The sequence below is a fragment of the Hyperoodon ampullatus genome (assembly GCF_949752795.1).
Source record: "Hyperoodon ampullatus genome assembly, chromosome: 2".
Classification (NCBI taxonomy): domain Eukaryota; kingdom Metazoa; phylum Chordata; class Mammalia; order Artiodactyla; family Ziphiidae; genus Hyperoodon; species Hyperoodon ampullatus.
This window is the reverse complement of record NC_136915.1, coordinates 65,868,270-65,894,005: the sequence shown is the minus strand read 5'-3', so window position 1 is coordinate 65,894,005 and position 25,736 is coordinate 65,868,270. Positions and strand designations below refer to the sequence as shown.

General features: G+C 40.2%; 1 protein-coding gene across 1 annotated transcript; it reads left to right on the top strand.

Annotated features, from left to right (window-relative positions):
• The first annotated feature begins 6 nt into the window (after positions 1-6).
• On the top strand, positions 7-25,184 carry CRYZ (crystallin zeta). The gene is made up of 10 exons (XM_079698208.1): positions 7-35; positions 4,999-5,048; positions 5,164-5,287; positions 7,084-7,236; positions 11,682-11,845; positions 16,168-16,219; positions 20,753-20,902; positions 24,050-24,151; positions 24,251-24,346; positions 24,806-25,184. Exons 3-10 carry the CDS (start codon positions 5,177-5,179, stop codon positions 24,968-24,970), a joined length of 993 nt encoding a protein of 330 aa, XP_079554334.1. The 5' UTR covers positions 7-35; positions 4,999-5,048; positions 5,164-5,176; the 3' UTR covers positions 24,971-25,184.
• Positions 25,185-25,736: the final 552 nt, after the last annotated feature.

Here is a 25,736-nt window from a genome sequence, read left to right as displayed (position 1 = left end):
CACTCACAGATTTTGATTTCCCACTCTAGAACCGGGTAAGTGGTTTAAAAAGCCCCCTTAGTTTAGGCTGCGGACCTCCCCCGCGCTCGTCCAAAAGGAACCGAGGCGGATTTTGGCTGCGCTCCTGTCCTGCGTTCCGTCCTCCCCTTGAACCAGTGAATAAGGTGTTCGTGGCCGAAGTTATTCCCCACCAGGGGCTGCAAGTTGGTCATCCGTAAATCACCAGGGCAGTTTTACTTGCTGGTCCTGAGATCCCGGCTTTGCTTTCTGGCAGGGTGAGCGTTTCGGGTCCCACGGCGGAGCTCCCGTTGCTCCTCCCCCCATCCCGCTCCCCCTGCCTGTCCTCCCTCTAGATTTCCCCTCGGCCCGGCCTGGGATCTGGATTCCTGCGGCCGCGCGCGTTTGCTGTGACCCCCGCCACAGGCAGCCAGAGGAACCAATTTCTCCTTTCAGGCTCCTGTTTCCCAGGGCTCTTTCTGTCTGGCCTTTCCTCCTGCTTTGCCATCAGAGTTGCCGTCTTACTTTTGGAGAGAAATGTGTAGATTTTTTTCATTCCCCGCCCCCGCCCCATGGCTCCCACCTAGAAGAATCTTCCAAAGAAAGAAAATTAACAAAACACCCTGTGAACACATCGTGGGATATTTACGCAGTTCCTAGAGGAAACTTATCTCAGTGACCAAGAAAAGTGTGTTAATGATTGAACCACTGAAAGGCTAAGGTTTGGACTGTTAGTCCGCAACTAGTAGAAATGGCGGTGTCATTCCCACTGAAACCGCTGGGATGCTCCATGAGTGTCTGGTCAGCAGTAGTAAATCCCACTGAGCTCTGCTCCATCCAGTCTTTTCCTCAGAATACCTGGAGAGGTTTAGAATAATTATCTATTCAACTCCTCCTCCACCCCTTCTTATCAGAAGTGGGTACTGAGATCCAGGCCAGTGAAGTAACCCGACAAGGTCACATGGCCAGGAAGAGACTTTTCTGTGGCTACTTTTAATTGTTAAAATTTTTTCTGGGTTAAGAATAATAAATAATATGCTGACATGAGTCATTCTTGATCAAAAGCAGCACATTTTGTAATTTTTTTTTACAACTTTATTGGAGTATAATTGCTTCACATTGGTGTATTAGTTTCTGCTTTATAACAAAGTGAATCAGTTATACATATACATCTGTTCCCATATGCCTTCCCTCTTGCGTCTCCCTCCCTCCCACCCTCCCTATCCCACCCCTCCAGTCAGTCACAAAGCACCGAGCTGATCTCCCTGTGCTATGCGGCTGCTTCCCACTAGCTATACATTTTGTAATGTTTGATTCTCTTTCCAAGTGTTTTTTCTTGCTAGAAATGCTTACTTAAGAATTATTTAAGAATTTTCTGTTTGCTTTTATGATATGCCTTTGCTTTGGCTTTGTGAATTGATCTGTTCATTTTGTGTGAAAATATATTTCCCACATTTTCCCTATCTCTTTAATTTTCATTTAAACCAAATGGATTCAAGTGTAGCTTGGAAAAGATCACTGTTTGAGGAAGAATTTTAAATTATGTATTTCCTCCATTTGCAAAGTATGGTTGGCAACCTTTCAGAGGTAAAAAGTAAAACCAACATTAAACCAAGGTGCTGTAGTTCTTTAAAGTTTATATTTGATAAATAGAAAAACCTATTTGAAGTATAGGCTTAATTAAAAAACACAAGCAGTGTGAGAAGCCTGCTGCTGACTGCAGATGATTTACTCTGAATAATAGAGCTTACAGCATGTCAGGCGTGCTCTGAAGCACTAACCATGTGCTGTTGCAGTTAGGATCCTATGCTAGGGAGTATTGGCCCCATTTTACAGGTAGGGAAATTAGTAGTTTTCCTAATAGAATCACATCCTGTGTATCTCTAGTAGAGCCCTTCACTTACGGGCATTTGAAAATTTTCAGACTCAGAGCAGATACCTTAATCATAAAATATGTAATGCTACCTGCAATCTCTAAGAAATTAAAGGTCCTATATGCCAGCATTTCAGAGGGTGAGATGAAAAGGATTTTACAGTAAGGGGAAAAAAACACCTAACAACATTTAAGGTGTTGGGTTCCAGCTGTGCTTCAGTGTGACCCTGATGAGTCTCTTAACCCCTTGAAGGTTTTCTCATCCATAACATGGATGGTGATTTTATTTCCACTTCTGCATACAATTAAATGGTGGTTTTAATAACTGTTGCTTTTCTACCTATTGTGAAAATTATATCAATGGGTGTGAAAGATGTGCTTTTTAGAAGAAATCAGGTATCACAAGGGTTTAAGAATTGTAATTACTATTAGTGGGTTGTGTTATTTTATTCTTTTAATTATTTTTTTAGCATAGTACCTATATTATGAAGCAGATGAGGATCCTGTGGGTAGTTGAGGGGGTTCAAAGGCAATGAGTGCAGATTGGAGCCTGATCAATCATGGTGGCAAAGGCTCAGTGGGAAGTAAGATCGCCAGAAACAAAGTAGAAGTCGGAGCTGCCAAGGTCATGCCCTGTTTCTTTATGAGCTCCATAGGATAAGGTGTAGTACTGGACAAAGCAGGGGGGTCTTCTAAATCCAGGATTAAGAATGAGTCTCCTCCTTCCTTTGTTCTTTTCTTCCCACTTAGCAAATGTCCAAAAGTGAGGGGAAAAAATGTATGTGCTAGATATTTTTGACAGATCCTATTTCAGGGTAATTTTGCTTTTATTATTGCTACAGCTTTTTGAGGGCACCAGTGATGTCTGTTGGTGAAAAGATAGATGCGAGAACTTGAAAGAAATAAATAGGTAGGAAGTAAGTAGATATTGAAAGTGGAAAAAGAGCTACTCCTCTTAACGTGGTGTGTATGTTCATTGGGGGAGATGAGGGCGGAGTGGGCAGGAGCTGGGGAGGGGTGGGGCTTGTTCTCTTTGCCCTCTGTGCTCTCCGAGTTTGGTACAGTGCCTGCCTCATTTACAGTTAACGTTCAAAAAATACATGTTGAATGAATAACAACCCGTGTTTGGTGTTAGTGTTTTGTTTAAATGATTCTCTGGACTGTGAACTCTTTGAGGCTAAGGACTTGATTTTACAAAAAGAGTGCTGTAAATATTGTCACATTAAATCAAAGATGACTATAGATTTATAGAACCAAAGATATTTTAACGAATAGGAAATTGGAAAGGAGAAAAGAGATGGGAAAGGAACCGTGATATCACTATATATAGAAGTAAACATTTGTCAGGTTCTGTGCTTGATACTTGCCGTCTCTCGCATAGTAACCCCGAGTGGAACTCAGTTTTCAGATGAAGAAGCTCAAAACAAGTGACTGCCTTGCCCAAGACCACACAGCTAGTACGTGACAGATGTAGGATTCGTACTGAGAGCTGTCGGATTCCACAGCCCACACTCTTTCCACAACACCATGCTGAAGACAAAAAGGAAAAAACAAAAAAACCAAAAAAACTATCTTCTTATTTTCAGAGTGGAAAAGTCTGATCTGTGCAACCTTTGCTTTTTCTGTTTTATTTTCTTTATGTATATATTTCACTTTCTTCTGTAAGAAATACTCAGCTTGAGCGAAGACCCAAATAGAAATGCAGTAGTGAGACTGCTGGGTAGGTATGGCATGAGCTGCCTTTTCCTGGTCCTAGCTCCCTGCACAGGACTTCTCACCCTAGGACTGCTTGGTGCTCTACAGTGCAGTGAGGCTTATGCCTGCTCCTGCCCCCGCCCCTTTTTTTTATAAGAGGGCTGCTCTTCAGGATATGTCATTGCTAAACAGCCTTTTAGCAATGGAGAGTTTACTTTCTCCTCTGTGCTAGGTACTATATTAAATCATTTTAAATAAAGGGTCTTAAAATGACACAACTTTTGATTAATTATATCAAGAACTTCCCATTAATACCATCAAAGTGCTTTGATTGCCTTCACACATGGAAGGCTACTTTATAGTTAGCATGGGCTCCGTTCTGAGGAGTCCTGTGTTGAACTGCTGTACAGTAAAGATCTTTCATCTCAAGCCCTAGTTTCTGCAACTCTTTTTGATGTTTCAGTGGCTCGTGGTTGGTGAATATGATTATTCCAGAAGTTAGCAAAGATGTTCCCGGTGGTGGCAGAGTCTAACGATATTTGATATGGTTAATTTCAAGAAATTGTCATAGCACACAAATAAAATTATGGAGATCAGTCAAAGCCCTTTCATTGCATCTCTATAGGTATAAGATTTTCAAAGTTATCCAATTCTATATATAAATATTCTTTACCTTTTCTAAACTTATTTTAACTCTTGAGTTTTCATTTCAATATTAACAGTGGTAGCAGAGAAAGGTTAACTATAAATTACCCTCATGATTAAAAAAGATTACATACAAAGCAGTGTTTTTAGTTTTTAATGTTTATTCTTCTTTGTTAAGATGAATGAGCTTCATAAAACTAAGTGTTTCAACATTGGTAAATCTCAAAAACTTAATGCTGAGAAGAAAAAGCAAGTTTCAGAATTCAGTACAATATGATCCAATCTAAATAAAGTTTGAAAACATGCAAAACAATAACAATAGCACATATTGTTTACCAATGCAAATACATGTGGCAGTGGTATTACATCATGCCTGAGAAGGCTGAGCACTGAGTTTATGGGAATAGTCATCTCTTAAAACTGGGGGACAGAAATGGGATTGGGGATGGGTACAGGAGGCTTTGGTTACATCTACGTGTTTTAGGTTTTTACAATGTTAAGATTTGTTAAAGCTGGGTGGCAGGTAAATGTTTATTATATTCTTTATATTTCTTTTTATATTTGAAATATTACATAATCTAACAAAAGAAGATCTATTTATCTAATGTTAAGAAAACTTAAATTAGCTCCTAGAATTCCAAGATGTTGCAGCCCAAGCTTACACCAAAGGAAACCTAAGATATTGTATCATGCTTCACCTCTCCAGATGTTTTTGTTTGTATGTTTGATTCCCTTGTTGAAGGCACTGAATCCCTACAGGAAATAATATGAAGTACTTTGCTTCCTAGCTGAAGGATTTATAAGATGAAAGGTCCTCAAACATGAAATGAGATCAGTGGTAAGCTCATGATTTAAACTGTTGTTTGAAAAATTGTTTGATCTTCTCCCTCCAGGGGAAGAAACATAGTGATAGCCTAGATACAATATGACAATATGTTAATTTTTTTCCTTAGTGTCTAGGTCACCATGGCGACGGGACAGAAGTTGATGAGAGCTATTAGAGTTTTTGAATTTGGTGGACCAGAAGTGCTGAAACTCCAGTCGAATGTTGCCATACCAATTCCGAAAGACCATCAGGTGGAAATCATTACTTAAAAACAGGCGATAATTACACTGAGTGTGTGTCTCCAGCACATCAAGCTAATGTTGGAAAGAAGCAAACTCACAATGCTTTATAAAGACATTGAATTAGGACAGAGTTTACACTGTTTGCATCTATAAGCTCTGACAAGGCTAACATAATTCTAACTAGTGAAGTAAATGTATGAAAAGGAATAACATCTTGTAAGAAAAGTTTTAAAGTTGAGAATCATCTGTGTAATTGGATTTTTCTGAATGGAGTCATAAGTAGGTTTGAACAAGTTATCACAGACTTTCAGTCATGATCTTTGTTTTTTGCGTGGGGAAAATAATTTTCTTCTGCATACATGCTTTTTCGCATATAAGAAAATTTAAATGCAGAGTTTAATCATTTCTGGTGACTTCAACAATATACTTTTTCGATAAAAATTGTGTATTTTTATTATTGCACCTTCCGTGGCTCTCAAGTCTAATTTCCTTAGCAAGCTTTATGAGAGTTTTTACAGTGTGGCCATAATTTGGCAAAGATTTATTTCTTATCGTTCCTTCTCAACAGACTGCTGTAACAACTCAAGCTTTATCTGGTTTCCCCGAGAGGTCCTGTCATTCCTTCTGTCTTTGCACATACTATTCCTTTAACCTGAAATAGCCTTTTTCTCCCATTCTGAAAGAATTTCTACTCATTCTTTAAGACCCAGCTCAAATACACTTCCTTTGTAAGACCTTTCCTTACTTTTATAGCAGAAGTAATCATTCTGTATCAGTTAAGGTAAAATTAGCTTCTATTGTTGATGTAGCCTCAAAACGTCAAGGGTTCAACAATAGAAAATGATGTCTCATTCACTAAATTCCACAATTCTAAAATGTTGGTGGATAGAGTTCTCCAAAGTGATTTAGGGACCTGGATTTCTTCCATCATGTGGCTCTGCCACCTTCAACACCTTTCTTCTGAGGTTGCTATGAAAGGGTGGAGACACTATGTGAATTGCCTAGGAAGGTCTTTGTGGGCCAGGCCTGAAAGTAGCTCTCGTCACTTTGTTCACATTCCATTTGGCTACTCATGACTGTGAAGGAGCCAGGAAGTAATATTCTTCCTACGTGCCTAGGAGGAGCAGGAAATAGATTTGATGAGCACATAGTAGTCTTGGCCACACATCCGCTCATATTTCCACCACTGTTTTCCCCAAATGTTTATAATATAGCACATAAACCATTCTGTCTTATCTTTTTTTTTCTTTTTATGAGTGCACTCAGATTTTATTTTATTTTTTAATTTAATTTTTTTTTTTTTTTTGCGTTACGCAGGCCTCTCACTGCTGTGGCCTCTCCTGTTGCGGAGCACAGGCTCCGGACACGCCGGCTCAGCGGCCATGGCTCACGGGCGCAGCCGCTCCGCGGCATGTGGGATCCTCCCGGACCAGGGCACGAACCCGTGTCCCCTGCATCGGCAGGCGGACTCTCAACCACTGCGCCACCAGGGAAGCCCTATTTTTTAAATTTTTATTGGAGTACAGTTGATTTACAATGTAGTGTCACTTTCAGGTATACAGCAAAGAGAATCAGTTATACATATATATATATATATATATATATATATATATATATACACTCTCTTTTTTTTTAGATTCTTTTCCCATATAGGCCGTTACAGAGTACTGAGTAGAGTTCCTTGTGCTAGACAGCAGGTTCTTATTAGTTATTTTATATATTATAGTGTGTGTACTACAGTCCTAGCGTAACGCTGAATGAATGCCTAAATGCTCTGTTTGAACTAAAGTACATTGTTATTGCAGGTTCTAATTAAAGTCCAAGCATGTGGTGTAAACCCAGTGGACACATATATTCGCTCTGGTACTTACAGTAGAAAACCACTTCTACCCTATACCCCTGGCTTAGATGTGGCTGGAATAATAGAAGCTGTTGGAGAGAGTGTATCTGCTTTCAAGGTATTACATTTTTAATTATTTCTATTTTAGCTTAATATGTATGTATTTTTTTAACATTTTAACATAGCTTTAAAATGTGTCTGTGTTTAAGTCTTTAAAAGGCCCCATTACACAATTTCTGCCACTTGGGGGACTCCTCTAGTCAAAAAAGAAATTACCTTTTATCCAGAGACCTTGCCTGTCTGATTGTTGGGAATAAGTGCTAGGTCATTTCTGTGTTTCCATATCCCCGCAGAATTGAACTATGATCCTTTGATTTGACAGAAATACGTAAGGAAAGAAAAGAAGCAAGGAAATTATACTATTTCCTAACTCTTGGTAATACACAGCCAGCATAGTTTTTTATTCCTTCTATAAAATTAGTTTCACAGAATACAGGGAAGGCTAATTCTTTTGAATAATAAGTAAAAGATGGGGCTTCCCTGGTGGTGCAGTGGTTGAGAGTCCGCCTGCCGATGCAGGGGACACGGGTTCGTGCCCCGGTCTGGGAAGATCCCACATGCCGCGGAGCGGCTGGGCCCGTGAGCCATGGCCACTGAGCCTGCATGTCTGGAGCCTGTGCTCCGCAACGGGAGAGGCCACAACAGTGAGAGGCCCGTGTACCGCAAAAAAAAAAAAAAAAAAAGTAAAAGATGAAAAAATGCAAGGTCAACTCTACATTTTTAGAGCTGTGACTCAGACCAAGGTGACCGAGTCAATGAAAATGTTATGATCAGGGCTTTCGTTATTTATGTGCCAAAAGACATAAAAAACATAGTATATTCATGTTCTTTCATCTTTCCTCATGATTCCTTGACCTGCTCAACTATGGCAGCACATTTACCAAAATTGAACTGAGACAGCAAAGATTAACGTGGCCCGGGCCCAGGAAGCCGGGCAAATTCCTACAGCTTTCCACTCCTCCGCCTGTGGCACCCTGGCTTCTGCCCCCACCGCTCCACTGAAACGATGCTTGCTCATGTCACTAATGGCCTCTATATTGCTGGAGCTAATGGGCCCTTTTATGTCATTATCTCTCTTGACTTCTCTGTGACATTTGACACTCTCAGCCACTTACTTTTCTTAAAAAAAACTTTTTCTTCAGCTCCTGTGACATCCTCTCTCGCCCTTCCTCTCTGGGCATCCTTTTTCAAGCTCCCTTTTCTCTGCATGCCCCTCACATCTTGGTGTGTTGCCCAGCACTCGCCGTCCCTACTTAGACTCTGCTTTTTATATTTTCTCTCTCATGATGGTCTCATACACGCCCTTGGTTTCCATTATCACATGTGATATCCTTAGCTTAGAATCTTCTAATAAGCTCTGGACCCGTGCTGTCCAAATACAGTAGCCACTGGCCACACATGGCTGTTTAAAATTCAAATTCAATTAAAATTAAAAGTTCATTTACTCAAATGCTTAATAGACCCAGGTGTCTAGTGGCTACCCTATTGGGCAGTGCAGATGCAGACCATTTACATCATCACAGAAGGTTGTGTTGCAGGGCACAGGACCCACATCGGCAATCTCCAGGAACCTCTTACTCATTGTGTCTAAAAGGGAGTTCATCTTTTCTCACAGCAGATCGGCTGCTCTCTCATGTGACTGTCTTGGTGACATCTGGGGTTTGAGGCTTACCTCTCCATTCACTCTCCCTCACTCAGCTCTCCCTTACTGGAACTGTTTCCTCTCTCCTCTTTTCCTCCCCACTGCCTGTAGTGTAGTTCTGGTTATCTTACATGGTCCTTTACCTGGATTTCTATAATAGATACAACTTACCACCCTCCCTTCTTCCCCTGAGAATCTATCCTTGCTCTATAAGGAATAATTTTCTAAAATGTACTTATGATTGTTATACATCTCTGTTTTAATTCTTGCATTAATTCTCTGTAGATTTCAAGGTATTGCTGGAACTGCTTGTTATGAAAGAAGACTGTTTCGTGCTCTCTCCCCCACCTATCTTTTTCCATTCTTACCTCCCATTCCTTCTCACCCTGTAGTTTATTCTTTAGTAATAACTGTTTGTTTTTCCCTGCATATCCCATGCTCTTTCATCTCTGTGTCTTTGTTCATATTGGCTCTTCTGCGTGGCAGAACTAAACTGAAACTTATAAACATGGATTCAAGGGCTTTTACCCTCCAGCTTTCATTTCTTTTCATTTTATCTCCCGAAACTATTACATGCCACACATTAAACTACTTATTCGTTGGGAATGAATGCTGCTGATTTCTCAGCACCTATTCCTGCCACTGTTCCTTGACGTACTTTGTTTCCTTCATCCATAATGACTTTTCCCAGGTCTGGTTTTCAATTCAAGATCGTGTTCTGTCCTTCAAAGCCTACCTCAAATACTAGTTTCTCAGTGAAGCTGTTCTTGAGTCCTTCAACTTAGAATAATTCCTTTCTTTTTCTTGTGCCTATCTTTGATGGCCCATCATATTTGCCTTGCTCTGTAATTATTTCTATCCTTTTTTTCTCTCTTCCTAGCATTTAAGAAGCTTGAGATTAGGGAGAGTGTCTTGCTATTAATATCCATCACAGAACTTGAAGTACTACTTTCCATAGTGGATTCTCAGAACAGGTTTGAATTATACTGAAATCAATGCAATGTGTTTTTAAGCTGTAAAAACAGAATTAATCTTAAACTAGTCATACTTGACCATTTGCAAGCAACACTGTTAAGCAGTGATGCTTGTCTTTGACTCCTAGATGCCTTTTGAACCTTTTTTATCTCTACCTCACCACATAGTGCTTTATTATAGGGCAAATTTAAGTATATTGAGAATTATTGCCTTACTGTTTTGCTTATTCCAAGGAATATTTCCTTTTTTATTCTCTTCAAGAAATAGGAGTTAGCTTTTATTGTAATTCATAGCTGACATAGAATTCAGCTAATAAATGACTGAGCCGGGATTTGAATGTAGGTATGTCAGACTCTAATGTTCATATTCTCTCTACTACATTGAGATTGTTGAGGCTAGTTCTTTAATAGACCTGTGAAATAGATTATGAAAAACTGTATTGTCTTACTTTATCTTGGGTGTGTGTGTTGCAGGGATGCAATAATGAGAAGAGGCAAAAAATGATAATGATTTTCATCATTGTACAGTATACTCTTATATTACTGAAAGGAATGGAAGACCGTTCTTTTTTTTTTTTTTTTTTACACGGGCCTCTTACTGTTGTGGCCTCTCCCGTTGCGGAGCACAGGCTCCGGACACGCAGCCTCAGCGGCCATGGCTCACGGGCCTAGCCGCTCCGCGGCATGTGGGATCTTCCCAGACCAGGGCACGAACCCATGTCCCCTGCATCGGCAGGCGGACTCTCAACCACTGCGCCACCAGGGAAACGCGAAGACCGTTCTTTCTCAAACTTGGCCACTAAGTTTGGTTTTAGGCTGAGCTGCATAACAAGTAACATGAAAAATATTTTCTACAGGTGTTTTTTATTTTCCTGTATCTTTGTAAACTATTGTGTATGTGTGTGTACACTATCATATATAGTTATTCTTGAATCTGTAATCCTACATAGGTGGCAACAAATCTGTTGCCTATTTCATGCTCAATTAAAAAGAAATCTTATAAGATTTCCATGTATTATGGAGAAAAAAAAGAAATAGGAGTTAGGAGAGGTGCTTGTACTAGGCAGTCTAATTTCCCTAGTGCGCAGGTTACTTTGGGCAGACCTGTAGTGCTTTTGTGGTGCCTTACCTTACCCTCAGTCATGCATCTGCTTTCCAGTAGCAAGGATCCAGCTGACGTTTATTGAGAGTTTTTATGTTTCTGGTGCTGTGACAGATGAAGACATCTGTCCTGGCTCATCTTTGCTGTCAGAATCCAGGCAGAGTTGCCTGCTTTCTGGTGTATGCATCAAAAATGAGGGAAATACAGAAACAAGTCTCTGGAAAAGATTTAGAACAGGTGTTTGGTGTGTGGAAGAAACCTTACATTTTATTTGTTCTCCCTAGTATTTTGGACCAAAAAAAGAAAAAAAAAGGTTTATATTAACTGCCGTTTACTAACTACTTGATCTGAGCTAATTACTGAACTTGTATGTGCCTCAGTTTCCTCATCTGTGTAGTGGGATTATCTAAAGGGAGATAATGAAAGTACTTTCCTCATAGGCCGTCATGAAGATCAAATTAGATAATACTCATTAGACACTTAATGCAGTGTCTAGCACAGCAAGCTCTCAATAAAGGTTAGTTATCATCATTATTATTAGACCATGCTGGACATTCTTTTATTTTTCCTATTTCCCTTGATTTTACTTCTTACTAGTTCCCATTAATAGAACATTTTAAAGTGTTCGGTATTTTGAAGTTATTTTTATGAGACCTTAGGATGTAGAAAACAATATATAAATACTCATTTATTTCTTGTTATAAAGGTTGCATTATAAAGGAGCGTACCCATTTTGACATGATTTTTAATCCCTAAAGCATTTATTAATGTACTGCTTTCCCCAGAAAGGTGACAGAGTTTTCACTACCAGCACAATCTCTGGGGGCTACGCAGAGTATGCTCTGGCAGCCGATGACACTGTTTACACACTGCCAGAAAAACTGGACTTTAAACAAGGAGCTGCCATTGGGATCCCGTATTTTACTGCTTATCGAGCTCTGCTTCACAGGTAATAACACACTCTGTCAGCTTTATAATCAGCACTAGAGGAGGGCAGCATTAACTGGAGGAGGATAATATATAATTTATGCTTCCTACCACCCGTCCACCGTCGGTCATTTTTGGTTCCCATTAAGAGTTATGGAGCGGAAACTGCTAATTTGGGAGACTATTCTAATCACTGAAGAAAAAAAAGAAGAGCAAAACACTGTCTTTGTCTTCAACATGCTCACAGTCTAGTAAGGGAAGGAGTAAGGGAGTAAGAGTAATAACATTGATGTATAATTTGGAAAGGACAGTGGTGGAGATGTGCATAGGGATTTATGGGATCACAAAGGATGTGCCTGTGGTGATGAGGTAGGGCTTCCTGGCAAGATGTAAGACTTGGATTATTTTAAAGCCATGGTTCAAAAATCTTGTTATCCAGCTCCAGAAACTAATTGCTGCAACTTAAAAGGGCTCTACCCTAGACCCACTGGTCAGTTTCCATGGATGATACCTGAGAATCTATATTGTAATTAAATTCCCTAGATATTTGAAAAGGATCAGAGGGACTTATCCTGGGGAAGGGTAGCTGGGAGTGGGGAGGGCATCCTAGACAATGGGGATAGTTGGTGTGGGGGGCAAACATCATGGTATCTGGGGAGCAAGAGCTAGAGCAGTTTGCTTTTGTTAGATAGAAGATTTCAAGGCAAAGAGTGCTGAAGAATAAGGTTGGAACATAGTAATCTGTCAATAAATGTTAGCTGCCATTATCAAATAGGTGGGATTCAGATAATAAAAAGCTAGATTATAGTGCTCACACATTGTTCTGTAAGGGATTGGGGGGGTCATACGGTGTTTTTTTCAGGAGAGTGATATTGTCATATTTGTGTTTCATTAAGATCACCTATTTGCTATGCGAAGGATGGAGTTGATGACAGGAATGGAGAAAGAGATTGGAGGGTCTTATAGAAGTACCCTCTAGGAACAATACTTAAGGGCTAGAGCAAGGGTCGTGGTAGAGATGGAGAGGAAAGGACAACTGTTTAGGGGGTAAAATCAGAAATATTTGGTGACTGCATGTAGAGAATGAGGGAGAGAAAGAGCTTAAGAATACTTACAGCTTTAAACTTGGGTACTGTTTACCTTGACAAAGAGAAGGAGGAAAAAGTTTCAAAGGGAAACTGAGTTCAGTTTTGGATGTGAAACTAAGACAGACATTGTCATGGAGAAGTCCAGTGGTCTGTCGGATGAAAGAGTCTGAAGCTTGAAGCTTGGAGGTATAAATTTGGGGCTGTCAGCATGTGGTGAGAGCTGACAAAATGAAAGTCATTGAAATCCCTCAGGGAGTGAGAAGAACAGCGGAGTGAGACTAGAACCTTAGTGAGCATTAACATTGAAGAGTGTGGGCAAACGTAGGGAACAGAGTCCTAAGGGAACCAAAGGGAGTGTATCCCAAGGGCAAGAGGGTCCAGAGTCACCATGTCTGTTAAACATCTGTTAAGCTCGTAGGTGTTGAAGACAGGAAGACCTAGGTTATAGTATTGTCTCCACCTACCACTGGTCAAGTTGTTTTCCTGTCTCAACTGTAGTTTACTGACTTGAAAAACATGGATGATAATAATAGCACGTACCTCATGGGGTGTGCTTGAGAATTAAATGAGGTAATTAATGCATGTAAAGCTCTTAGTATGCGAGTAGTGCAGTCAGTGTGGGTAGTGTTAGGGGTAGTAGTTGATGTTGCTAACAAGGAGGTAAGCTAGTTGTCAAATGCAGCAGTGAGGGCTGTTTGGGAAAAAGTACCAGCTGGGCTTAGCAATTAGGAGGTCATTGGTGGCTTTCGTCAGTTCATTTTCAGTAGAGTGGTGGACAGAAGCTTGATTGAGTGGGTTGAGGAAGGAAAAAAGAAATCAGTTCTTGAGTGGAGACTACTCTTAAAAAGTGGGGGAGACGGGCAGGAAGGGGTAGAAGAGTACTTGAGGAGAGTGTGAGAACAAAAGGTTTTTTTTAAGGATGGACAGGACTTGGACATGTTTGTAGCTGAGAAAGGATCTGTCAGAGAGGGAGAGATGGAAGGCTTGGAAGAGAGGGCGGAGTGGCAGATGGAACAAGATCCTGAGCAAGGCAAGAAGGAGAGGACTTAGGACAGAGATAGAGAGATTGGCTTCAGATCAAAAGGAGAACTCATCTGTAAAGCCTGGAAGAGGTAGTGTAATTATGGAAAGTTTGTGGTCAGGGAGGTGGGACGTTGAAGGAGAAAGAGAGAAGTTGGGGCACTGTACCATGGGGTCCAGGCTGACTAGGGAGGGAAGTGAGGCCAGGAGCAGCAAGAGGGCCGAAAAGGAGCAATTGAGAGACAGCGATCTGTGAAGCTGAAGAAAAAGTTTTGAGAGGGTATGGGCTTACAGAATCAGGATAGGAGGTTAATATTGCTTATTAGTGTCTGATATTCCTCAGGTAGAATGGTTAAGGGTGGCTACCAGGTGTAGGGAGAGAGTGGTAAAAGCAGAGGAGAATTCAGGAATTGTGATTTGCAGTTTTCCTCCTGTGAATATTGAAATCTCCCAGATTGCGGCTGGATTTGGGGTGGAGGAGGAAGCCTATGTGCCAGGTCCTAGTCTTCAGTAACTACGATGGGGTACTACAGCAGCACAGAAGGCCAGGCCACATGCTCCAGGCCTGCTGTGGGCCCCAGGGACAGAGGACTATTAGTTAGGGTTCTCCAGAGAAGCAGAACCAACAGAATGTGTATATTGATAGATTGATTTGTGGAGGCTTGGTGAGTCTGAAATCTGATGGGGAGACTGGCAAGCTCTGGAGCCCGATAAGAGTAGCAGTTCAAATCCAAAGGCAGTCTGCTGACAGAATCCCTTCTTGCTCTGGGAGAAGTCTGTCTTTGTTCTATTAAGGCCTTCAACTGATTGGGCGAGGCCCATCCACATTATGGAAGATAATCTGCTTTATTCAAAGACTACTGACTTAAATGTTAATCTCATCCAAAAAAGCACCTTCACAGAAACATCCAGAATGTTTGACTCATATCTGGCACCATGGCCCAGCCAAGCTGACACATAAAATTAACCATCACAGTGACCCTACACAAGGATAGAAGGATCGTAGCCATGGGGATCCAGGAGAAGGTCGGCCAGCTTTTTCTCCACTCAGTGCAGGCCCAGAAGTTTAGGAGAATGTGCTTAGTGTGTGAGGAGTTGTTTATAAGATTTAAAAAAAATCATTGGGAAGTATTTCATGACCCATAGCATAACATTAGTAATCCTATTCCCTTACATTTGTATTTTACTTTTTTAAATGTCAAGTGTTTTGGTAATACCTATCTCAGTTTATCATTGCAAACCCTCAGTTTAACTCACTGCCCTCAACCCCCCATCTCCAAACAAGCATGTTGGAGAAACTTCATTTACTGACTCACAATTGTCATTTGTCAGCTGTTGGCACGGGGGCTTGAGCAGGACTCCAGGTTACTGTGTTCTCACTCCCAGATTGAACATAATGTCTGTACAGGGTGGCCACGCCCTACTGTCCTGGTAAGTAAAGGATCCTTGCTGGCCGTCAGATCTGGATCACACAGTGGTTGCTGGCTTGTGACATCAGCACTTGTCCATCTGAAATGATAAGGCATCCCTCTCTGTCTTGCTGCACGTTCCACGTTCCGTGTTTTCAGTGTAATAGAAAAACAGTGGTATGAACCAGAAGTAAAAAGAATATGTCATTTCACCAGAGGGTCTGGACATTTTAGGGGCTGACAGGGGAACCTGTGTGACAGGATTTATTGTGTTTCATACTCTCTTACCATCGCTGACTCAGCATTGCTTCCTGAAACGAGGGCTTAGAGGCTGTGCAGCCAGATGTTCAAAGACATGGAGAAGGAAGGCAGTAGCTGCTATGTTTACTTGGGTATTACTCTGTGTTTACCGTGGAATAAAGACTGAGCTGTAATGACCCTGTTTTGCGACACTTTCTGTGGGAATGAATGGCAGACTCCAGTTCCTCTAGGTGAAGCAATTTCACTTAACACACCAACAAGCCCTCTGAGAAGGTAGCCCAATAACGTGATCCCGGCATCCCAACGGTGCCTGGCACGTGATAGACTCCCAATAAACATTTGTTGAATGAATAAGTGAATTGAAGGTTTACTTTTATCTGTGGCTCTGAAGAACCATTGTTTGATCCTGTGGAGCTTGGAGAATATCTTGGGTTATATATCACGATGAGTTTCCTCTTTGGGTAAGTGTTAGTTGAACTGAGGGTAGAGTTCTCTTAAGAATTATGACAAGCATTGAGCTTAATTAGCTCCAGAGTAAGGTGATGAAGCTATGCTTTCTTTTTCAGTGCCCGTGTGAAAGCTGGAGAAAGTGTTCTGGTTCATGGGGCTAGTGGAGGGGTAAGTATTTGTTCTTTAAGTTTATTTTTAAAAGAGCTTACGTTTGTGCGTTTCACGTTGTATTTCTTTAAGTTGTTTTTAAAAGCCAAATTTGTAAATATAGTCAAGGGTGCTTTTTTTCTTTCTGTAGCGAGGCTCCTTTAAATTCCGTCTTCTGAAGGTGATTCCCTGTCATTAGTTTAGCATTTCTTGGTTAATAAATTCAATAGATTACCAGGTCAAAAAGGTGTGCATTAGGTTTTCCACCTGTGTTGGGTATGGACCAAGATACACTGGCTTTGTTTTTCTCTTCAAGTAGTGAATGTTATAAGAATAGTTATTTAGAATTTTAAACAGTTCTTTAAGGTTAATGTAAATTCCACATTCCCTTAGATAAGGAAACTAAGGCTCATTAAAGCTTTACTGCTGTTGCCCCAGACAGCACTGCAAAGCCACACTGCGAGTCTTTGTCCTTTCTAGCTCCCTTCCTCCTCGCCTGCTGCGCTCTGATGACATTCGTGGGGTACACAGTATACAGCTGTGTCCTTCACACCACAGCCCATGGCTTAAAATGCTAATGGGGCTGGGGTGGAGGGGGACTCAGAACTTATAAAATCAGCCCTGCAGTGAAATCACGCAATGCAAGGCTGTCAGAAGCCTCTTCAAGAAACTGGCTGTCAATCTGCCTCTGAGGAGCTTAGAGGAAAAGTTAGAGCTCTGAGGTTGGAATTTAACAAGAAATCCACATGACCTCTATCCTGCAGGTAAAGGCTTTAGAAATTTTGGAGACAGGATTTCGCATTTTTAAAATACAGGGCCTGGGGCTGGATGGCTCACCTTGAGGAAGCTGCTTAACCCTTTCAGGGCACTGTGTATTCCAGAGAGTAGATGGAAAGAAGTAACCTATTTTTTTTTGTTTTTCTTCCTTTGCGGTACACGCGCCTCTCACTGCTGTGGCCTCTCCCGCTGCGGAGCACAGGCTCCGGACGCGCAGGCCCCGCGGCCATGGCTCACGGCCCCAGCCGCTCGCGTCCCCTGCATCAGCAGGCGGACTCCCAACCACTGCGCCACCAGGGAAGCCCAGAAGTAACCTATTAATGGCACATTGTTCCCAGAATAATGAGAGGCATCCTGAAAATGTGAATTTACCTCTAAAAGTGGCCAGATAATACAAACAGAGAATTCAGACCTCTGCATATCTGTTACTTAATGTGAATGTATCACCAGGTTTCACACCCAGCTTCCTGTGTACCTTCAATAGATTAATTCTGAAGGATTTCACAGATCAGACTATTTACTAAAAACACCAAGATTGTCTTTCTGGGGCTTGAGAAAATATGACAGATAGACCTTGTCAAAAAACGCCCATTGTTTAGCTTCAGCGAAGAGGCTATTTTGGGGTTAAATTAAATTTAACCCTAAATAACTAAAGGATCTGTCAAACATTCATGTATTTAAATTGCTTTGGCTTTCAGAGAGCTAAGCTTGTGCTCTGTATCAAAGGGAGAGATTTCAGTAGGAAGGGGAGAGAAGAGTTTAAAGAAAATCTCTTTTTATTCCCTTTACTCTCTTGTAAAAAGCCAGGTTGCTTCACCATGATTTTTTTTAAAAGGCAAAATCTGCACTGTTCTCTGTGCTGGCTGAGTTTGTTAAATCCTTGGCTGGCAGGGATAGGCTGGCGACCTGGTGTGTGAAGCACTTCTGATCCTCCCTGCCCTATCAGAGGGAAACAGTGCTGGGTTTTGTCTTGCTTCTGTTTGTACTTTCTGTCCTCATTTAAATCAAATTCCTTTGGGATTATGTTGTGTATTTAAAATGGTGTAGAATGTATGAACACGGCTATTATTCAGATATGTTGGTGAGGAGTGCCCTATTTTAGTGTCAGCAAAATAAATAGAAGAAAAAATAGTTGACACATAATGATATATAATCTATTGAAGGAATATTGTTAGTATAATTGTTGACAAGAATAGAATAAACAGGGCCTTTAAAATAGCTACTGAGTGCCCCTTTGAAGTAGTTAGAGCATAAGGAGGTATATTTACATTAACTCTTAGGTTAAAATGTGGTTTTATTAGAAGCCCCCTGTTTTTTTAATTGAAAATTAAAGTAGCAAAAATCAGTCATGCTAACCACATAGTGTATTGTTATTTCATGGAATTGAATGTCTGTTGCACTCAGTAGACAGTGAGTTCCCAGTGTTTGTTTTGGTTAAATCAAACAGATCCTCACCATAACCCAAGTGGGTTCAGGCTCATCACTCCCATATGCCATACAATCTTTAAGGTCTATTTCAGGCCTGGGAGTCTGTGATTCTGTTACAATTTTAATTAGTTTCTATCATCATTTTTCACTTTTAATTCTTTTCTATCATGCCCAATCTATAATCATTTTACCTTCCTTTAAATCAGTGGTTATCAATAAGAGGTGATTTTATATCATCCCTTCTCCCCCTTGGGGACATTTGGCAGTGTCTGGGGACATTTTTGGTTGTTACAACTGGGTAAAGGGGTCTGGCATCCAGTGGATAGAAGCTAGGCATGCTGCTAAACATCCTTCACTGCACAGGATAGTCCTCACTGCAAAGAACTACCCGGCCCAATAGTGCCAAGTTTGAGAAAGCTTGCTCTAAATGTATAGGACCCTTATCTGTGCCATTCATTTGGCATGTGATCAAACGTATTTCCTAGTATTGCAATTAAAATAATTGCTTTTATCTATATTCCTAAAATAATTTTATTTCTCCTTTATACTAAGCACATTTATCTAGTGCTCTAGTGATTTCATCAAGTCCCGTGGCTTTAAATACCATCTGTAAACTGATGAATCTCAAATTTACGTTTCCAATTCTGAATTCTTTTTAGCCCATACCCATGTTCAGCTGATGACTTTACATCTTCAGTTAGGTGAGCAATATACAGCTCAGCATGTTCAAAGTGAATTCTTGATGCTCTCACTAACTTGATCGTCTCTAATCTTCCTTATCCCAGTCAATCTACCCAGTTAATCTGGCCAAAGACCTGGGAGACATCCTTAATTTTTCTCTTTTCCTCACCTTCCACCTTCAATCTATAAGGAAGGCCTGGTCTTCCTAATCCCATTTCCCCCTACCTTCTTTTTGCCTCTCATATAATTGGAATTTCTTTTAAAAGCCTAATTTGGATCATATCCCTCTCCTGCTTAAACTCTCCAGTAGTTCTGCATGGCTCTTAAATGTAATCCAAAGCCTTTACCTCCAAGGCCCTGTGTGCCTTGGCCTCTCTGTGCCCCTCTGGCCTCATCTTCTGCTGTCCCACATGTCCCGCCCTCAAGCCACATTGACCCTCTTTCATTTTTTTAAAAAATAAATTTATTTATTTGTTTATTATTTTGGGCTGCATTGGGTCTTTGCCACTGCACGTGGGCTTTCCCTAGTTGCAGCGATCCGGGGCCACTCCTCGTTGCGGCATGTGGGCCTCTCACCACGTTGGCCTCTCCCATTGCAGAGCACAGGCTCCAGGCATGCGGGCCTCAGTAGTTGTGGCCAGTGGGCTCCAGAGCGCAGGCTCAGCAGTTGTGGCACATGGGCCTAGCTGCTCCGGGGCATGTGGGATCTTCCCCGGCGAGGGATCAAACCCATGTCCCCTGCACCGGCAGGTGGATTCCCAACCACTGAGCCACCAGGGAAGTCCCACGTTGACCCTCTTTCTGACCTTTGAAGACCTCAAGCTCATTCCTGGTTCAGCCATGACCATTCTGCCTACAACATCTCCAGCAGGCTTCCCAGACTGTCACGTGCTTGTCCCTCACTTCATTCAGGTCTCACCTCTTCAGAGCAGCCTTTCCTGATGACCTAACTGGCCGCTTTCCCTATCTCTTTATAACCCAATAGGCTATTTTATTTTTTTCAAGTACTTTTCATTTTCTGAATTTACTTTATTCATTTGTTTGTTTATGTGTTTATTATCTTCCCCCTACCTTAGAACATAAGTTTCTTGCATGAAGAATCATGTCTTGCACATAATAAATAATAAACATTCATCATATTAATGAATAAGTTAATTTGCTCATGTATGTACCTGTCTCCTCCACTTAAGTGGTAGAGACCTTACCTTTGTTATGTAATATTTTATATGTACAATTAAAGTATGAAGTCAGTGAGCACATTTTCATCATCTTTAAACCCTGTATCTTTTGCACAAAGCAGATGCTAAATGAACATTTTGTGCAGTGGTTACAAACTCAAGCTCTGCAATCTGACTTGGGCCAGCTCCTGTTTCCATATATATAAGCTCCAGTTTTCTCATCTGTGGACCAGGGACAATAACAATATCTACTTCATAGGCTTCTTGTGAGGATGAAATGAAGCAATACATAGGAAGTATTGAGTGTAATACGTGGCATATTATAAATGCTCAGTAATCGTTAGCTGTTGTTCTTATTTCTTTGTTTAGGCTCTTAAACTTCTTAACAATAGCTAGAACCTAGAAGAACCTAAAGTTCATTATATGTATTTAATAAATGTTTGCAGGGATGCAAAGAATCTAAAATGTTGGGCCATATTTTGTTTTTCAGGTTGGAATAGCAGCATGCCAAATTGCTAGAGCTTATGGCTTAAAGGTTTTGGGCACAGCTGGTACCGAGGAAGGACAAAAGATTGTTTTGCAAAATGGAGCCCACGAAGTGTTTAATCACAAAGAAGCTAATTACATTGATAAAATTAAGGTAAAATTGTTCTATAATTTTATAAAAGTAAAATTTTGTTTCATGGGAGACAACATTTTTTTTGTAAGTTCTCTTATCAACTACTCTCTTAAAGTTGTTTGTTTTGCTTATGTGTGTTTTAAAGATTTAATTAATTTAACAGAGATGTCTAGTTTTCAAACCTTCACTATCATTTCTGTCTTGTTTATTTTTACTAAGTAAAATATAGCCTCTCTAGAGGCTTAGAGCTATAAAAACTGGTACTCTTTAATGCAAATCACATTTTAAGTAAAGCCACAGCTTTGTATTTGCAGCTGTGAGGCAGTTTTTTTTTTTTTTAATATATATTGTGAATATTGTGAAATGATTACCACAAGTCTAGTTAACATCTGTCCCCATACACGGTTATAAAATTCTTTTTTCTTGTGATGAGAACTTTTAAGATCTATTCTCTTAGCAACTTTCAAATATATAATAGAGTGTCATTAACTGTAGGCACCATGCTATGCATTACACCCCCATGACTTACTTATTTTACAACTGGAAGTTTGTACCTTCTGATCCCACGTTTACCCCTGTCACCCATCCCCCACCCCCACCCCACCTCTGGCCACAAAAAGGTAGTCTTAATATAATTTCTATTGGTGTATATTTTCCAAAGAAGAGAAGTTATCCACAGATTAAAAACTGGATCTGTTTAGCCTAGGGAGGAAAGTTTACTTGTTTACTGGATACTTTGGAGGAGTGAGCACTGCCTCATCCAAAGCGCGAGATAGAATTTAGTTATTATTGCATCCATTCCACTGCTGCAATGGAATTCAAACAGATTCTGAAGTTCTCCATTTGTGCTATAGTAGCAGTTTACTAAACACCTATTACTTTGCTAATCCCCAAACTACTTGCTCATGTTGAGAAAGAATTGGTATATTCCAGGTACTGATTACTGTGTAAACAATGTCATTACAAACTGAGGAAAAATATGACCGAGAGTTTGTTACCCCTAAATCATCTTGCCAAAAAACTGAGTAAAGGCGCTCCTTTGTTATATGTTGAGGGAACCTAAAATTGATTGAGTATGCACTCATGATACCAGTATCAGAGATGAAAAATTGTCAGTTATTTTAAGAATATGTTTTTGTTTTGCAGTCTAATTCCGTCTCTTCTACTGGTTCCTTCTGCTTAAGTCTCTCTCATTCTCCAAAAACATTCTCTTAACCTTTTATCTCCCCCTCCCCCTCCTTTACCACAGCATTCTTGAAAAAGTCAGGGGTACTTACTGCTCCTACTTCCTTACCTCCCACTGCAGTTTTGCTTCCACCCCAGATACTTACACGGCTTGTCAGGGGTGCTGGTAAGCGCCTAGTTACCAGTCAGCTGCTCTTGGCTCAGTCCTCATCCTGTTTGACCCTGACCACGCCTCCTAGAAGCTGGCTCTCTTCTTACTTCTCTGATTTCATTTTCAGTCTCCCTTCTCTTCATTTTACTTAAATGTTGGTATTCCTTAGGTCTTTCCCCTTGCTCTCTAATCTTCTCTGGTGCTGCACCTCCATCCTGATTCATCTCATATACACCCTTATACTGCTGGTTTCCAACACTACCTCTGGCCTGTTTCATTCCTTCATGCCATCAGCCTACTAGATATTGACACTCATCTGGCTCCTCAGGACAGAAACCCACATTTCATTTCCTGTCCCTGTTGTTTAATCACCATTCTCCTTCCTACCCATCAAATTGGTCACCTCATCTATCAGTGTCATCTCTGACATGCCTTTCATATATGTCTCTGTTTCTCTTTTCCATTCATCATTGTGACTTAGTTTAGTCGTCTTCTTCTTCAGCCTTGACTATTATTCCCAGCTGAGCTAATCTCCCCTCTGTCTTCTCTGTTGTCTCCAGCATTATTTGGTTCTCTGTTTAAAAAAAGGAAGAAAGAAAGAAAAAAGTCTTCAGAAATAACTGAAATGAGAGCTCCATGAGAATAGGAATTTTTGTCTTTCTTGTTCCCTGCTGTACCTCCAGTGCCTAAAACAGTGTCTGGCACAAGAATTAATTAATGAACACCTGCCCCCCAAAAGTCCAAATCTTTTAACATGCATTTGATGTGTTTTCACAGTCTGAACCAAATTGCAATTTCTTGTCTCCCACCTCTTCCCGCACCCCCATCTCTTTCCCAAATACATACTCCAGCTCTGCTGGGCCACTTTCCAGTTCCAACTTGTACTCTTAGTCCCTACATCTTTGCTTTTCTGTTTCTTTTGTCCAGACTGACTGCCTCATGTCTAACTTCCTCTTGTGCCCTCTTCCTTCTGTTTTACTTAAGGAACTCCGACTCATCCCTCAGGGCCCAGGTCATCATCTCTGTGGAATTTTCTCTGACCTTTACAGGTGATCAGAGTTGTAACTTTTATTCCCTCCATAACCTGTGGTTTATTTCTGCTAATATAGTACTTAGTCCATTACATCACAGCGAAGATTGTAGTGTTTTCCATCTTCCTCACTTTGTTTTGAGCTCTTTATGTCCATCTTGGCATTTCTAGTACCTCTCACAGCGCCTGACACAGGTATTCATTTTTTTGTTAAAATAAATGAATATAAGGTAGATATGTATAGCTTATTTAAGAGCCAGTTTTAGATGTTGGAAACCGACATCGGAGAGCCCAAAGGAGAAGAAATAGTCTGCCAAGCTGATTGTAGACCACTTAGAACAAAACTGAATGCACACACACACACACAAAATCCTGCAACAGCAAACAGCCAGTGATTTTTTTATTTTGTTTTCTGTTTTTTAATAAAAATGGGAAACCCAATGTCCAGTTTTGGATTTTTGATTTGTTCCTTCTTTCTCTATTGAAGTACATTTTGAAGACAGAAAATTTTCAGCTAAGGAAAAAGTACTTTATAGTCAAGTTGAGTCTAAGCGCCTGAAAATTTTGGACAAATTTTATTTCATTATAGCAATTTATTTAATACAGACCTTTATCATTTTAGATGTTGTGGCTAGTACCTTGGCATTACAGCATCACTATATAATTACGTTATCTTAAAATTTGCATTATTAGTCTTTAAAATATAGCATCTTATGTCATTTGAAACACAGCTCTGTAATATATGGGACTATGATAACAGTTATTTTTCCTAATCTACTCTGCATTCTTTTATATTATATAGAAATCTGTTGGTGAAAAAGGAGTTGATGTGATTATTGAAATGCTAGCTAATGTAAATCTTAGCAACGATTTGAATCTTTTGTCACATGGAGGACGAGTAATAGTAAGTATTTCATTTTTTTTTACCACTTTGTAGTTTTATCATAATTTAACTCTATTTTGCAGTCATCTTTAACTATAGACATGCTGTTTTTCATACTAGGTTGTTGGCAGCAGGGGTCCTATTGAAATAAACCCACGGGACACCATGGCAAAGGAATCTAGCATAATAGGAGTTGCTCTCTATTCATCCACCAAGGTAGGAAAAGAAGTGGCTCTGATTTTGGTACCTTAAACATTGATATAATTTGTCTAGTCAGGCAGACTGAAAATTTAAGTAGATGTTAAAATTAGTTATCTAAGTGGGTTAAGGATGAATCCCTAGAAGATCACATCCCTAGAAGATAATCCCTAAAGATAGGGTGACAACATAATTTTATTTTCCAAGCCAAGGCACTTATGAAAGAGAAAGGAGATACTATTCGCAATTACTAATTACTTCAGGACGATAGGTATTTTGTAAACTGAGACCTCCACAGACAAATTGCACTAATGGTTAACCTATAGAGAACTACTTTTTTTGTAGTTCTGGACAAGCTGACAAAAGCTACATATTTGTGAGAAATTCTTAATGTTCTCTTAGATTCTGAAAAATTTTAATGCTTCTGAAAATTAAGTCATGTGTTCCTCTACTGAAAAAACTTTTTCTTTTCCTCAGGAGGAATTTCAGCAGTTTGCAGCAGCCCTTCAAGCTGGAATGGAAATTGGTTGGTTGAGACCAGTAATAGGTCCCCAATATCCATTGGAGAAGGTGGCCCAGGCTCATGAAGATATCATTCATAGCAGTGGGGCTACTGGAAAAATGATTCTTCTCTTAAAATGATTAATCCTTCCACAGATTTCCTGTGTAATTAAAGGTTTCTTACCTCAGTTTTAGGTACACTACATTTGCTTTAATTAGCATTCACTTGATTCAGTGAGTTTCTTATATTAAAAAAAGATATATCTTTAGCGATCATAGACATTGGGGTGCAATTTATTTTATAGCTGGCAATATTCTTTATGCCTTCTGCCTCTCATCAAGGATTCATCATAGTAGGAAATAGAATATTAGTGGTCACTTGGCATTGGAGGGCATTACAGAAGTTCCTAACTGATACTTGAGCATTGATTCCATACCTTTGACTAAAACATGCTAATTCAAAGTAAGACTGTTTGATTTCCAAGCCTACTTCTTTATAAGAACCTTATAGGGACTTCCCTGGTGGTCCAGTGGTTGAGACTTCGCCTACCAGTGCCAGTGGTGTGGGTTTGTTCCCTGGTTGGGAAGCTAGGATCCCACATGTCTTGGGGGCCAAAAAAACCAAAACATAAAACAGAAACAATATTGTAACAAATTCAGTAAAAACTTTAAAAATGGTCCACATCCAAAACTCTTAAAAAAAAAAAAAAAAAAAGAACCTTATAAAGGTTCTTTAGTCTCTGATTAGCCCAGAACTATATTGGACTCTGAAGATTTTCTGGACTAAACAAGACACCTTTTCCAAACTAATCTCATCTAGATCTACAAGTCTCTCAGAAGGGCAAGATAAATGATGTCCAGAGAAATTTGTTAGTTTTCCCAATATATTATGACATTCACTAGGTTA

Bases quoted from the DNA above. Each gene is read 5' to 3' on its own strand.
- CRYZ (XM_079698208.1), top strand. From the start codon at position 5,177: ATGGCGACGGGACAGAAGTTGATGAGAGCTATTAGAGTTTTTGAATTT. The intron at 16,220-20,752 runs GTAAGTATTTGT...TTTGTTTTTCAG, and splicing joins TTCATGGGGCTAGTGGAGGG to GTTGGAATAGCAGCATGCCA. The intron at 24,152-24,250 runs GTAAGTATTTCA...TTTTCATACTAG, and splicing joins CACATGGAGGACGAGTAATA to GTTGTTGGCAGCAGGGGTCC.